Genomic DNA, 15,227 nt, shown 5'->3' with positions numbered 1-15,227 from the left:
ACCATGTGCTCTTTGAGGCAGGGATTATTTTTTGGGTTGGGTTTGCACAGTGCCTGGCACCCAGGGCTGCTGAGCTGGCACAGACAACAATGTGGAGGGTGTTCGCTCTGGGCACGGTGGGGTTTATGTAAAATGAAAGTGGGGGAAAGGGAGCACAGGAAATTCTGAGGCTTCATGAAGAGGCCTCTGATTCATTTCTAGAGCTGCTCTCAGAGGGGAAAGGAATGGCAGAACCAGAATGGTCCAAATGGCACAAAAATCCTGCCTGGAAGGAGCTGGCAAAGAAGGGGAACTATCAAGGAGGTGCATTAGCAGGTTTTTAATGGAAATAACATTGCCAAGACGGACTGACTTCCTGGAGTCTGTGGCTCATCCATATTTTCACACTGCTGCTTTTATCTGGCCAGAATGTCTCTCCTAACTAGAAAATGGGTTTGTTTTGTTTTGTTTACAAAGGAAAATAATGGGGTGGGGTGGGGAAAACCACAAAAAAATGCAGCCAGTGCTTACTCTCCGGATGTACTGTCTCTCATGCTGAAAATATATGGAGGAAAAACAAGAGAACAGAAAGATAAGATAGAGAGGACATGAAAACACAAGAGACCCACAGAAGCAGACCACAGCAAAGCATCATGCAGCAGGGAATGGAGCTCAGCAGCTACAGGCAGAAGCAGTAAGAGCCAAAGTCACCTCTAGCCTGGTGACAGAGTCAGGTTTTGGCAGCAGGTCAGGCCGGGGCATCTGCTCACAGTCCTTATCTGCCACTTCTCCACCAGTCTGGCCCACCTTGGTTTGTATTTTATTTTTAATGCCGCTGCCTCGATCCCTCTCTGCCTCTGAGAGCTCTCCCTGCCCGCGCTACACCCGCTGCTGCTCACACCCAGCACGTTCCTAACTCTGCCTCCCTCACCTCTGTCCAACCTGCCCACGCTGTTTCAGCCAAAACCACACATTCTGCTGGCCCCCACTCTGCTGTCTGATGGCTGCAGGAGGGCAGGAACCGTGGCTGACCTTGGGATGGCTGCTGCATTTGCCTGTGGCTACTCCAGAGCCTCGAGGGTGGGGCCCGACCGTGCAAAAGTGACACCGACTTTGTGCCCAGAGCAGGGCCACTTGTGCTGGCAGAACGAAAAGAACACCAAGGCAGAAGCAAAGGGTGGTTGGTGTTTCTATGGGGTCAGTAGAAAATAATTCCTCTCTCGCCCCCGCACCGCCCTGAGAGATGCAAAGGGTTTGCAGGGTGGCAGCTCTGTTTGTCACCACGTGTCACCACACCACGGCCCCCATGCTGAGAAACCTGAGGTGCAGGATGTGGGGAGCATCACGAGAGTGACCAAAAGGACAAAGCTTCTGCTCTCTGTCTCTGGCATCCCTCTCCTCAGGATGTCAGCCCTCCTTTGCCAGTGCTGAGCCATTTCCACCTCCTCCTCCTGGAAATGGTCAGAGTGCCCCAGTGCCACTGCAAAGCCCCTTTGCACCTTCCCCCCCGCCCAGCCCACAGCGCCCAGGGACAAGAGAAACTGGAGTACTTACATTATACCAACTCTGGCTTTTCTGTAAGGACAAAATAAAAGAGAAGCATTAGTTAGCACAGAGATCTTAGGATCACAAAGAGAGGGACAGAGAAAGCAGCTCCAATCTGGTTTGTATCATTAGTGAAGTGAAAGTGGGATTAAACAGAAGATTTCAATGGATTTCACAGTGTGGTCTAACAGAGTTATCCCCAGTTACAGAAGCAAATCCAGCAGCAGGAGTCTGGAATAGGAGACAGTTCAGGCCAAGGTGTGCATGTCCACATGCACACACACAGACATGCTGTCATCTTGTGTGCAGACCAGCAGTGCCACACAGCAACAGAGGAGCTCATCACCATCATCATCACCATCACATCATCACTGCCAGCTGTGTTTTAGGGGCTTCATTCTTCCACTGGCCAGCTGGCAAAACTCACATTGCCTCAAACAGCCCTTGAAGCACTGCTAAGGGCAGGGACACAGCTTTGCTCACAAAAGGCAAATGTTCCAACAGTATTTTCAATTTTTAAAGGGACACACACACACAGAGCCAGGAAAAGTGCTGTAGAAAATCGCTAGAAAAGCTAAGCAAGGAAAAAAAAAGGCTGGGATTTATTTTTTTTTCAGCATTTCAGTGCACAGTGTTTTGCATCATCTGCACTGTGATTTTTTAAATTTTTTTTTTCGTCCTTATCACGGCATTTCAGACGGTTTGAGAGGACAGGCCACACGTCACACTGGAGCACACAAAAGAGCTGGCTCAGCTTGGAAAGTCACGCTCAGCAATTTGCAGCTGGAGGTGAGATTTACCTGCACAGGGAGAGGAAGAAATGAGCTTCCCACTCCAGCCAGGCTGGCTTTCCAACAGGACACTGGGCAGAGCTGACAGGGTACACAGGAATCCCCCCCTTTTGGGGGGATTTACCTCAGGGCAGTGGAGCCTGGGGGCACTGTAGCCTTTCCCACCGAGGGTGGGCAGCTCCAGCTGTGCTGTCCCCCTCTCCCAGCCACTTCCACACTACATTAGTGGGAGCTGAGGATAGCACACAAGGACAGAAGCAGTATTTCACTGCCTTTCCTCCTTTGAAGCCATCTTGCTTCTGACCTTGGAGAATTTTCCAGGCTTTGCACCCGGTTTGGAAGAGGAAGGGAAACATTCTGTGTTTCACTGGGAATTCAGCTGATGTTCACACAGAAACTGCCTGCCCTGGGGCAGCCCACCAGGACACACAGGATGTTCTGCTACAGGAAAGGAGAAGTGTTAGTGAGATCAGATGGGACCAGAGATTTCTGTGAAGATACAGGGGCTGCTCTGTTCCCTCCCCTGGATCTCCCTGCTTGCAGTTCCCTGTGTGCCACTCCAGCCACAGAACCTCACTGGCACCTGGATCCCACCCTTGGAGCCAGCATTTCTGTAGGACTCATTGCAGAGCTCCCAGTTTTTCTGCGCTGGTCTCTGATGAAAAGCCCCACAGTAACAGAGCACGTGGGCTAAAATACAGAACTCTGATGTTAGAAAGAGGAACACCCCTTTTTCCCCAAATTCTGGGGAAAGGAGATGAGCTGAAGGACTGCACACAGAGCATGGCTCATCAGCCAACCAGAGGAATTTCCTCTTACTTCCCACTCTTTTCCATACTTGGCCATACCCTCCATTCATAAAGGATCGGGTTGAAGTCATCCCTCCCTGCAAGTAGGACGTGGAAAAAAGCCTTATGCAACCCAGTCTACACTATAAAAAGAACCAGGGTAATTAATCTAAACCCTGCACACAGCACCTTGTCCTCAGGAGCACAGGGCCCGAGATGGAGTGATTTTCCTGCAGATTTGTTTTGCCATCTGTCTGCCTTAATGAGCAAAAGGCGTAACTCAGAAATTCCTGGGGAAAAAAAACCCTCACCATCAAACTATAATTGGCACACACACAACAGAGGCACTGCTGTCACTGTGGCTTCTAAATCAGGGTGCCCATGCTGTGGTGTCAGCACAACCCAACAAGATTTCACTCCCCTCTGCTGCATTCATTGCAGGAGCTATTTATTTTTTTCCTCCTCATATCTGAATTCCCCTGAATCAAGGTTCCCCTATAAAGGAGCTCTGCAGGTTCTTCTTTGAGCTCTTCCACACAAAAAAATTATACAGACATCCATAATTATACTGACATCTGTAATTTTACCAACATCCTTAATTATACCAACATTCAAACCTCATCTTTTGCCTCCACCAAGTTCAACAGACTTGTCCAAAATCCAAAAAACCTCAGCCCTTAAATCTCTCTTCTATTTTTTTTTTTAACTCGCTGAGAGTACAGGGAGATGCAAACTGTGAAAATCAAGAGACAGTAAAACAGAGGGGGGGAAAAAAGGGGAGGGGGAGAAAGAAAAAGGAAAAACATATTCTTACTTTGAGCAGGTTAAGTCTGTCATACTGGAAAAAGAAACCATAAGCATTAGAACTGAAAAGAGAAAATAACTAAGTAACAGAAGGAGAGAGCTGCACACAGACACGGAGAAAATGGGACTGGTTTGCAGAGACGATGCTACAGGAGCACAGAGCAGATCTCGTGGTTACAAGGGGGCTGTAACCAGGAAGAACTTTGGAGGAATGTGAAAAATGGAATATTTTCTCTAAGCCTTGAATGGCTGCCTCTAAATATTCATGATTTAGTGACCTCCCACCTGGAGCACTGCTAGGGAAGGTTACAGCTCTGCAGCGCACACGGGTCACACGTAGAACTTCACCCTGGTAACTCCATCCAAAAGGAGTTTCTACCTCTCAGCATCACTGGCAGCAGCATCACAACTCACTCCTTGTTGCTCCCAAGTGAGTGACGTGCCACAGAGCTCTAGGAGTATCCCCAAATCCCTTTTACACCTGGGGAAGCAGAGGCACAGAACGGGGCTGAGGGCAGAGCTCGGAGCAGATCCCAGAGCCCTCTGTCCTGCTCTGCGCACTTCCAAAAGCTGCGCTGCCCACCCGGCTTCTAAATGGCCATAACTCAGGGAAATGGATGGAATTTATTCCCCAAACCCTCACCCCAGCCCAAAATGATCAGAATTTCATTACCTACTACCTACAGGGGGTTTGTCCCACCCAGTGGGAGGGGTGGATGAGAAGACACAGCCAAACTCTTCTCATCGTGGCACACTGGAAGGACAAGGGGCAACAGTTGTAAGCTGCAGTAAGGGAAAGTCTATGTGGAGAGGAGGAAAAAGCCTGTTCACAAGAGTGGTTAAGCACTGGAGCAGGGGCCTGACGAGGCTGTGGGATCTCCAGCCCTGGAGGGCTGCAAAACGTGGCTGGACGAGGGTTTAGACCAAGCTGACTTAACCCTGCTCTGAGCAGGGGCTTGAGTGAGAGACCTCCTGAGATCCCTCCTGACCTAAACTGTTCTACAACCCCCAGGACCTACACCAAAATTTATGTTTTCCCCCTAACTTAATATTAATCCTCAGCATTCACCATTAGCTACAGGCATTGGGAAGAACCTACAGGAAATCACTTTTATCCTTGGGCAGAAGCAAAACAGTTAAAAAAGACGTATTTCATCACTGCTACTAGCAAAAAGATGGGTTTTCCCTGAGTTTGGAAAGCTGTCCCAGAAGCAGCAAAAGCCTAAGGCTGAGCCAGCCCTTGGTCCGTGGCACACTGCTGGGGTCAGGGTGGCAAAGCAAGCTCTGGGAAAGATTCCCTCGGGATGCAATTCCAGTGCTTAAAAACTCCTGGTGAAGCGCTCCCTCTGACGGCAGCGCTGCAGCACCACAGAACACAGCAGACGAAAGAGGGCAGGGGACTCAAGCAGATCTGTCAGCAATTGTACCAACACAGCAGCAAACTCATGGGCTCAAGCTGTTCCACCTCATTAGCCAGACAGGTTGGGGAATCAAACCATTCTTCCTGCAGGAGATGGGCGGGGAGAGGAGAAGAGGCTGAGAAAGGAGAGTTTAAAATCTTTGCCCTCGAGTTCTTTGTTCCTAACCTCTCCCTGTATGAGCACTCAATGGAATCATCCGTGTGGGGAGAAGCAGGGGGTTTAATGCCTGAAATTCTTCGTTTGTTCCACAGGAAGCAGCTTGTGGAGCCCAGAACAGAGCTCCAGGCTGCACACTCGATGATCCTTGTGGGTCCAACTCAGAATATCCTGAGTGTGTGTGTGTGTGAGCAGGGCAGGAGGCTCTGACAGGCTGCTGGGGGATCCCCTTCCCTCTGAACTCATCTGGGCTCCGCTTCCCTCCTGTTTCTCCAGCTGCCTCGCAGGGGTTGGGGTTTCTCCCTCTCAGAGAAGCAGGGGCTGGCTGCAGGCACCTCACAGCACCTCTGCACACACATTTTACACAGACACCACTCTGTTCCAGGCTTCTTCCCACCAATCCCTCTCCTAAAACCCTCTGCACCTCCAGCTTACCACAGCCTGGCCTGGCCCACACACCTCTACTCACCAGCAATCCTGTCAGGCTACTCCAGACCTTCCACAGCACTTCTTTCACACCTCACCTGAGACTTTAGTCCCACAGTGCTCCTCTGCAGTTATCCCAGCTACAGATACCAAGCACAAGACAATCTGTCTAAAAAAAAGACATAAAGAAGCTTCCAGCAGACACCAGCAAATCATGCGAGGTCGGGCTGGTCACAAGGACCACGACCAAGGGGAGACAGTGAGCCAGCACTGCTCTCTTGAGAACTTGCCTGCAAGGAAATCTAAGGCATCGATTGGGGAAAGGCCAAGACAAGGATTTTGTGGATTGTGAAGCCATCCAAGCCATTCTGCTTTTATAAAGTGGAAATGCCAACAGCCTGGCACTTTCTCCCAACAACACCCCACCTGCGTTTCTGATTTTTCCACTCTTCTGGGGGCAGCACAGAGGTGTGAGATCAAATCCCAAATGATCTTATCTCCAATCCAAGCACCCACAGAGGGATCTTCCACTTATCACCTCTCAGAGCGAGCCCATGAATTCTCACAATTCATTTGGGACAGGTCTGTTCTACCGGGTTCAAGCTGGGTTCATGTTCATTTGAAATCACCGATCTTTAATATTTCCATCACACAGGAGAGCGTGCAAGGGCAGTAATCTGAGATCACTGGCCACAAAAATGCTATTCATCATGAAAAGCAGGGAAGAAGTCATGGAGAACAACTCTTGTTTCTGAAATCATGGAGGAAGAAGAGAGGAAGGAGAAGGGATCGTGGTTCTGTTCAACTCCAGTGGATTTCTCCCTGGCAAAGACAGCAGCTCACTTCAAGGCAGAGGGGAAAGCAGAAATTAAAGGCTAAAATGACTTGGAAGCAGCTGAAGGAGTGTGATGAGCAGGCCAGTTCTCACTCTGTGTGAGCAAATATTAGTGAGATCCCAGTGATGTCAGTGAAACCAGCTTCCAGCTACAGGCACGGGGCTGAGCTCTTGCTGACATTCTCACAGCCACAGCAGGAGAATGCCTGACTGGGGTCAGCACTCAGCACCACGGGGAGGGTTCCTGAGTGATGAGACAGCTCTACAGTGGGGGACAGGAGAGAAAAAAGAAGGCTTACTTTGGAGAGGCGCTTGTGTGACTTAATCGGAGAGAAAGCATGCAGGAATGAAAAGAGAGAAATTAGGGAAAGAAGAAAAATTACCTGGCAGATCAAGAGAAGGAAAACCCACACACCCAACAGAGAGCACTGTACCCCCCCCTTCCTCGTGGAAGCATCAGGAATTAAAGTTAAGCTTTAGTATTCACTGTTGGTAAAAATCTCACTCCCATGACCCTAATTCCCAGCATTTTGAGGGCCAGGGCAATGCTGCTCCTCTCTGTGATTCCCCCTTCCCAAGGAGCCCATTTCCCTGCGAGCATCCCCAGTGTGGCTACGAGCACAGCATGCCCTGCATCCTGCCTGCCTCCATCCCACTGGGAGCTTCCCTTCGGGAACACAGTGCTGGCAACCCCGTCCTGAGGGTGTCACCCAGCCCTGGGACAGGGTTTGTAGGTCACTGTGTGCACAGGAAGCCAGGCTGACCTCAAGGGCAACCTCAGAACGTCAGTGATTCAAGCTTGAAAAACCCTTTTCCCCCCTCTTTGGAACTCACAGCCTCCCCCCGTGGTAGTGATGAGAGATCAGAATGTGGGCCACTGAGTCCTGTTCCCTCTGCTGAGCGACCACAAAGGGGAGGGGATGAAGAATCCTTGTGTGTGACAAAGTCCAGCAATAAATCAGGCAAAGATCTAACAGTTCATTTTATACGAGCCATCAGAGTTATGCCTGTGAAATTACTCAGGCTGAAACATCTCACTTCAAAAGTCTGGGCAAACACAAGTGCTCCTGACAGCTGATTTATAACACAACACTGATACACCAGGGTCATAATCAAAGGTCTGTTTGGTTCCCCAGGCTCCTGTGTGTGTTTTACCAGGTCCCGCCGCTCACACATAAACCTAGAGCCAAACCTGAAACCCTCTTCCCCTGCACAGCAAAGACAAGGCTGTTTCTAATATGGTCCAGAGACACAAAATCTTCCTGGGGAAAATATCAGCTATCCTGGGCAAGCCAGTCATAACATTGCAGCCATGGAAGGAATGGGCAGAGGGCTGGAAAACTGATTCTGTGCAACCTGAACCTCATCTCAGAGGGCCTGGGCAGGACTGGGGAAATGCACAGGCCCTTCACAGGGGAAATGTTATTTGTTCCATGCCCCTTCATGACCCAGGTGACCAAAAGTAACTGCAACAGGTGATTTTCAAGGTCTTTCTCAAAACCACGGAGCCTCCCAAGGAACAGGACCTTGACTACAGCAAGTTGTAATCAATGAGTTGACTCAGGGCTGGGCTGAAGTCTGACCCAGGCAAAGGACTCCGAGTTAGGAGAACCTTCAGAAATATGATGGGGGAGAAATACGAGGGAGGGAAGTCAGACAGAGAAATAAAAGGCAGAGGACAAAGCCAGTGCAGTGCACGCCCAGCACCAGGGACACCATGACCAGAGCCCTCTGCTCGCTCCTCACCTTGGAGTTCTTGGCCCCACTGCGGCCTGACTGGGAGGAGCAGCTCCGCTGGACACCCTGCTCCGGCGTGGACGGGGATTTGTCTGAGGAGTGGTCGGAGCCCTTCTCCACCATGGCGTCCCCCGGGGCGTCCTGCGGCGTGGGCGAGCGGGAGCGTTTGCGCAGGATCGGGGAGCAGGCAGGCGTGCTGCGGTTGGAGTTACTGGCAGTACTGCAGGGGGGAAAGGAAGGGGAAAGAACGGCAGCGTTAGCCATCTTCAGACTGAAAGCTGTGCGGCACCCACAGACCTCCCCACAGCACAGCAGGCAGAGCTGCTTCCTGAGCACACACACCCACTGCCCACAGTGAATTCAGGCAGTTCTCATTTACCAGAGGCAGAGGAACTGCTGGCAGTGCCTTTCTCCACCCACCCTTCAATCCCTCAGACCACAGAGCAATGCCCACGAGAACAAACTCGTTGACTCCTGTGGGCTCCCAGAGTTTCAAGTGATGATCTGAGCTTGGAAAAACTAAACGTGGGCTCAAGAATGAGGGAGGTGGCAGCGAGTTCTCAGTACAGCCTCACTCTGCCCCTCCTTCATTAGTGCAGCTCTTCTCAACACGATGCACGAAAATGTGGTCACACCTTTCAGAAAACACCCCATCAAAGAGCATCAGAAACGTGGGTGCTCTGGGAGGGCAGTCATGATGACATTCAATGAAGCATTTCCTGTACAGAACCATCCTTTCCCACACCAGTTAGAGCTGGGCATGAAAAAGGTTTGCTATGACCTAAAAGCCTTTGTGATTAAAAAAAAAAAAAATTAAGTTCCTCTTTCACAAAGGGAAAAGCAAGGCCTTTCAGAGTTTTACAGAAATTATGAGGGGAACGGAACTTCTCATCCTCTTTCCTCAGCAAATGCCCCAGCATGCCAATCAGCAAGCCAGTAATGTAATTATTAATACAGAACAGGAAAACTCAGATTTCCTCACTGCTCCTTCTCTTTTGATGCCTCTCCTTCCTGACAGACTCTTCAAAATACCACATGCTACACCCATTTTTCCCTCCATCACTCATTTCCTTCAGGAGTCAAATCTATTTCTGAGCAGTCCAGACATCCTCAAGGCTTTTCCAGCTGGTCCTGCTCAAGTCAGCAGGTTACAGAAGAACCTGGGCTGCTCCAAGGACTGGATCTGTGCTAACTTCTTCAGTACCCTGGTATCTCATGAGCAACACCAAACAGGCCACATCTGACAGCAGAGGCAACAGGGAAAGGATGGAGGAATTACAGCTGCAGGGGACTGAATTAAAGAAGTTGGTACAATCAGACTCTTAAGGGCTATAATTTAAGCCAAATTATCCAGCAATCACAATGACGCACACCAAGGTACTCCAAATGGATCGTTTCCTCCCTGAAAAGCTACAAGAGTTAAACACATGCCTAAAGTTTCATTGATTCCCAGAAAAAAATCATATCCATCTCTTCTTACCTCTGAAGATGCCAAAACCATTTTATGAGCATTAGTTAGATACGAGCAGACAACGTAACACATTCCTCCAGCAGTTAGCAGGTTTGGGTTGGTTTGATTTTGGATGAACTGGCCTCGTAAATTACCCTTTATTTGCTCACTGCTTGTGTCAATGCACAAATGATGAAACTTTCCCTAAACAGTCACAGCCAAGCTGCTTATGCAAACAGGGCCAGAATCGGATTTCCTAGGAGCTGGCACGGGGCAGGAACAGCAGCACGGAGTTTCACAGGAGCCCCTGAGAGGATGCTGTCCCCAGTATAAAGTGTGCAAGTTCATACAGATAATGAACAGGCTTGGGAAAATGGGTTTGCAAAATGTTCTGCAGGCAGGAAGCTGGATTAAATCAAACTCTGCTCTGTTACCTATTTCTACTCAATAGGATGAGAAATATAGATAGAGAACAACAAAACCTGTTCAAGTAACACCTAAACCCCAAGGCAGCTCCAGGGCAAAGACAGGCAGAGCAATTCCCCCTTGGCTGGGGTTCTTCACAAGGAGCAATGGCACATCCCCCAAGTGCCACATTGTCCCAGCATCTTGTCCTGTGGCCTCCCTTTCCCTGGACAAGGCACAGGAATACTGAATGCTAAACCAGTGCAGCAATAACTGTAGCAATATTCAAGATTTAATCCCTCCAAATAATAACTGATGCAGAAGACAAATCAAAAAATGATCTGGACCATTCTCCCAGCAGCACTGCCTGCAGCAGTTTAGGTATATCATGAAGTAAAATCATCAGGGATTTCTTAGTGTATTGAAATGTTAAAGAGCATCAGGTTCCTTCACAGACTTCCAGCAGATCCAGTTAAAATGGGTGTTTCACCTTGTCTGTGCTCCTGTTGCTGCTTCTCCTGCTGAACTCAATGTTTAGCAGCCCAGCAGAGCTACATTAGTGACTCCCAAGTTCATCAGCAGCGGTCCCAGAGATGGAAATTGGTTCTGAATTGCCATTTTTACAGCCTCTAGAAAACACAAGAGTTCTAGTTAAAACCTCTAAACTCTGAGGCTGTGTTGGTCCTGCTTGCCCACAGCGTGCTTGAGGCAACATAAGCTGGTTTATGTGAGAGGTCCCCAAAAACACAAGGCAAGAATTTGAAGCCACTGTCCCTGACTAGCACATCACTGGGCTAAATTTCTTTGAACAGATGGACTAATTTTTCCTCTACAGCTCTACAAAACCTGAGTTAACCACACACAACCTCAGTCTCATTTTCGGTTCGTGCCAGTTCACAGTTTCACTCTGAGCTTAGAGCAGCTCTGTAAAGACCAAGTCAAATTCAGCCCAGGCTCTGTTTGCTTTCAGTCTGCAGTTGTGAGAATTTGCTGCTGCTCAATTAAAGCACAGAACGAGCAGCTCAAAGCCAGGGTACAGCTGCCATCACGTGCAGGTGAAACTCAGGATGAAAATGCTTGAAAGTTTGGTGCTATTTTAGTCTTTTCATGGTCTTACAAAGCTCCTCAAGGTGGGTTTCTCAGTCACAGCCCAGCACTCCCAGTGCTGCAGCTGCACAGGAGCAGCATCAGCACTGACTTGCTCAGAGCTGGCAATTTTATGTTTGCCCAGGCTCAGCTCACGCTGCCATAGCCACACTTTTTGGTGCCAGCTCTGCCAAGCACAACCTCGGGCAGATTCTGTCTTCTAAGCTCACTTTTTTAGTTTGAAAAACTAAATCCATCCACACAGATCGTGTTAGGTGTGTGGGGATTGTCACCTTTGCAGAGACGGGGGGGGAAAGCAACATCCAGGGCTCCTTCTTTGGCTCTCCCTGAAGTCAGTGGCACAAATATTAAACCCAGGAGGGCTGAATTCCCCTCCTACTCTCTGATGACTGGGAAAAGCTGAATTTTTCTCACATGAAGGACTCCACAGGCAGAGAAAATGAAGAGTCTGTTAATTCAACTCTATGACAGCGAGGATGGGCACGGCAAGCACAGGGCTGCCCCTGCCCCGAGCCCCTCAAAACTCCCCCTGCTCCTGCTCATTCCCTGGAGCTTGAATCCAGCCCAAGGCACAGCCATGACGAACGCTTTCTGCAGTTGCCATGGCGACCAAGGCCTGCAATTGAACCAGGAATCAACGCCTGAAATGCCAAAACGGCTTGACCCACTTTGAAAAAAAATAATTGTAATAAATAATGCTTTAGAGACCTAATTGCCCAGAGCGCATTCAGGGCCTCACATCCCCCTGCAGAGTGGCCTTCAGTAGATGAGACAGATTAAGTGAGGGACAGAACACAAACAAGCCCACCTAAGCAGCAGCCCCTTTGCTCCGAGGTGAAAACCTTGCAGGGAGCATTTGAAAGCACAGAAGGCTGAGTGTGTCTCCTTGGTTTATGCCCTTGCTGTCCCTAAAGGAAAAACCTCGTCCTATGGCTGGAAAAATACCATCAGCAAGCGTGGTGTGGTTGGGAAGGGGCCAAACTCTGCTCAGACGTGGAGGAAAAGCATCAATATCCGCAGCAGCGTAGTAAAGAACCTATGGGCTGCCAGTATCTTGAAGCTGGAGAGGGTCTTTTTAGCAGAAATTGTAGTGATAGGACAAGGAATAATAGGCTCAAACTGAAATAGGGGAAATTTAGGTTGGATATATGGAAGGAATTGTTCCCTGTGAGGGTGGGGAGGCACTGGCACTGGCTGCCAAGAGAAGCTGTGGCTGCCCCACCCTTGCAAGTGTCCAAGGATGGGGCTTGGAGCAACCTGGGATAGTGGAAGGGGTCCCTGCCCATGGGACAGTTGATGTTTAAGGGCGTTTCCAACCCAAACCATTGTGGGATTCTACGAGCTTTCCTTCAGCTGGTGGCAAAGAACATTTGGCGATGCACGGACAAGCCCCTGGGACACAAGGCAAGACACAGAAAGGCCAAATTTCCTCCTCGAACAGAGTGCTTCCTGTGAAGATCTGCACCAGCTGATGAACAGGACTTCACCAAGCAATCACTTTTGGCAAAGGGATTCTACAAGTTAAGCTTGGTGTTCTTAAAACTACACAGGACCTCTCTGCAATGCTTTCACGGAGGACTCAACAAGAAACCTGACTTTGCTGCAGTCCGGTAAATGAATTCTGCATGAATGACACCCAAGCAGTCCTGAAGTGACACAAAAGTCTGTCCATCCCACCGGATCTGAAATCACCACCCTGCTGCCACTGCAGCACAGACATCCCTGGCATTAACATAAGCACGCTGCAGCAGTTCTTTCCCAAATCACAGGTGCCCCAGGAGCCAGCAGCCACCTCCAGAAGGGCGTTGTCACAGCACCTGTGACACAGATTAACACAGCAAATCCCTTTGAGTCTGCCACTTGCAGGATGTGGATTAGAATTCAGCCAGAAGTAGGAAGAGGACCAAAGAATTTTGCAACTAGAGCAGCTCAGCTAAACAAGCAGCAGCTTCAGGTACTCCCCACCTTCGCTGTGCCCACCACCAGCTTCTCAGGGGGCAGAAAAACACCAGTGACACCATTCCCTGAACTGCATTTCTCAACCCTTCCGACTTCCCCAAGGAAGTCCTGATTTGGAAAGTGTAAAGGCCTCCAAGTCTTCCCCAGTTCTCAGAAGAATTTGGTTTCCAAGAGTCATCCTGCAATTACTCACACCTCCCTGCAGCACCGACCTGATAATGAGCTCTACCAGGCCCAAAATTGGGGTTTGTTCTGCAATTTGAGCTTAATTCTGAAAGTGCTGAGCAGTATGTCCCCAGACCAGCAAAGATGCACATACTGAAGCACACATTTAACTCTCTCTGTCTGGAATCTATGGGCTGTGCAAAGTCAAGCCCGTGTCTACACTTTCCTAGACAAGGAGATCCTTGAGCGCAACACAGAACTGTGCTGATAGCCTGGAAAAGAGCAGAAAGGTCAAGAAGGCACCTCAGGCCTGGCTGTAGCACTAAAAAGAGTTAATTCTCCTCAGAAACAGCTATTAGAGGGGTTAATTAGACGCCTACAAAGATACTTTTCTGCCATACTGTCTGACATCAGTGGAAAAAGAGGAGATTCAGAAGCTCATTATGCAGTCTCCCAAACAGCAAGCAGATGGTAACAACTTTTGATCACCAACCTACACTCCCGTCAAATTGATAATCCAAGAATGAAAACCTCCATAGATCCTGGAGCAATTCCCCGGGCCTGCCATTGCTCTACAAGCAATAACAGAATGTTATATTTCTATTACATCTCCCAGAAAGAGAGACAAAAGAGAAAGCAATAAGTCAAAAACGCAACGACACCTGCAGGGCTGTGCAGAAACCAAGGAGTGTTTCATGACAAGTGCTTTGAAAAGAATCATAAAAATAGTCTGCCTTCTGCATGTTTTTTAGCAGAAAAGTCCAGCCTTGTTTAAGATTTACTCAGTCTATTTTGACATTTTGCAGAATGCTGTCCTCCCATGACATCCAATCACATGTTTACATATTCATGAAATAAAATTAATGCAATTATTATGCCTCAGAGGATTAGCAAATCACTGCAAGCATCAGGAAGGAATTTGCCTTCTGCCCACAGCCAGCAGTGCGAGGTTGGGTAGATGCATTATTAACCATGTCATTGTCCCCATGGGTCACCCGATCCTGGTTACCACTGGAGACAGACCCATGGACAAATGGCCTCATCTCTCACAGAAGCTCCCCCTGGGCTGGCTTTGAAGCAACCTCTCCCTTCTTGCTTGGAGTTACTTTAAAAATCCCAAGAAAAAGTTGGAAAATGTTTCTGAAATAAAACAAGGCAGCTCTTAATAATAAAGTCCAATAATGCACCAGTCACGACTTGGAAAGGATCATCAATGTGCAGAGAACCACCACGGGTTATAAATCACACCCTAAACCCCTCCCTCAGCCACAAATTATTATCATTCCATCTGCTCCAAAGGAAGGCAGGCCACATAAAACAAAGTATGATGGGAAATACAAAGAAATCTGGGAAGCAAGAAAGGGGAAATAGCACGAAGTAAGAATTTCGCATCCCTCTGGAGGTGACAGACACAGCCCCACCACAGTTACCTGCAGGTCACCCACTCTACAGCTGTACTTCCCAAGGAGGAACAGATCCAGGCTTTGTTTTCCTCCCCTCCCCACCACAAAGTCAACAGCTCTTGCAATTAACAGCAAGAACTGCAATATCTGATGCTTCCATCAACATCTCCAAGCCTGGAACTTGGGGCAGAACAGAGCTCGCAAGCCTTGTTTAAAAAATAAACATAACAACAACAGACATTGTTAAGCCACCTTT

At 48.9% G+C, this 15,227-nt stretch overlaps 1 protein-coding gene across 15 annotated transcripts in view; it reads right to left on the bottom strand.

The window, feature by feature from the left end:
* The window catches only part of GRAMD1B (GRAM domain containing 1B), an 84,587-nt gene that overhangs the window by 21,033 nt on the left and 48,327 nt on the right, over positions 1 to 15,227 (bottom strand). For 10 of the 15 annotated variants that reach the window (XM_042034274.1, XM_042034275.1, XM_042034285.1 and 7 more), the window contains 5 exons: positions 8,492 to 8,702; positions 7,045 to 7,065; positions 3,918 to 3,941; positions 1,534 to 1,554; positions 511 to 534 (listed from right to left, as the gene is read on the bottom strand). In XM_042034274.1, coding sequence (XP_041890208.1) covers positions 511 to 534; positions 1,534 to 1,554; positions 3,918 to 3,941; positions 7,045 to 7,065; positions 8,492 to 8,702 — 301 coding nt within the window. The remainder of the gene's footprint in view (positions 1 to 510; positions 535 to 1,533; positions 1,555 to 3,917; positions 3,942 to 7,044; positions 7,066 to 8,491; positions 8,703 to 15,227) is intronic. The other 5 variants (XM_042034278.1, XM_042034273.1, XM_042034276.1 and 2 more) reach the window with 4 other exon arrangements.

The sequence above is a fragment of the Corvus kubaryi genome, unplaced genomic scaffold (assembly GCF_017639235.1).
Source record: "Corvus kubaryi isolate FWS band 111438036 unplaced genomic scaffold, C.kubaryi_AGA036_p1.0 37367, whole genome shotgun sequence".
Classification (NCBI taxonomy): domain Eukaryota; kingdom Metazoa; phylum Chordata; class Aves; order Passeriformes; family Corvidae; genus Corvus; species Corvus kubaryi.
The sequence above is the reverse complement of the archived record's forward strand: the minus strand, read 5'-3'. Positions and strand labels throughout refer to the sequence as shown.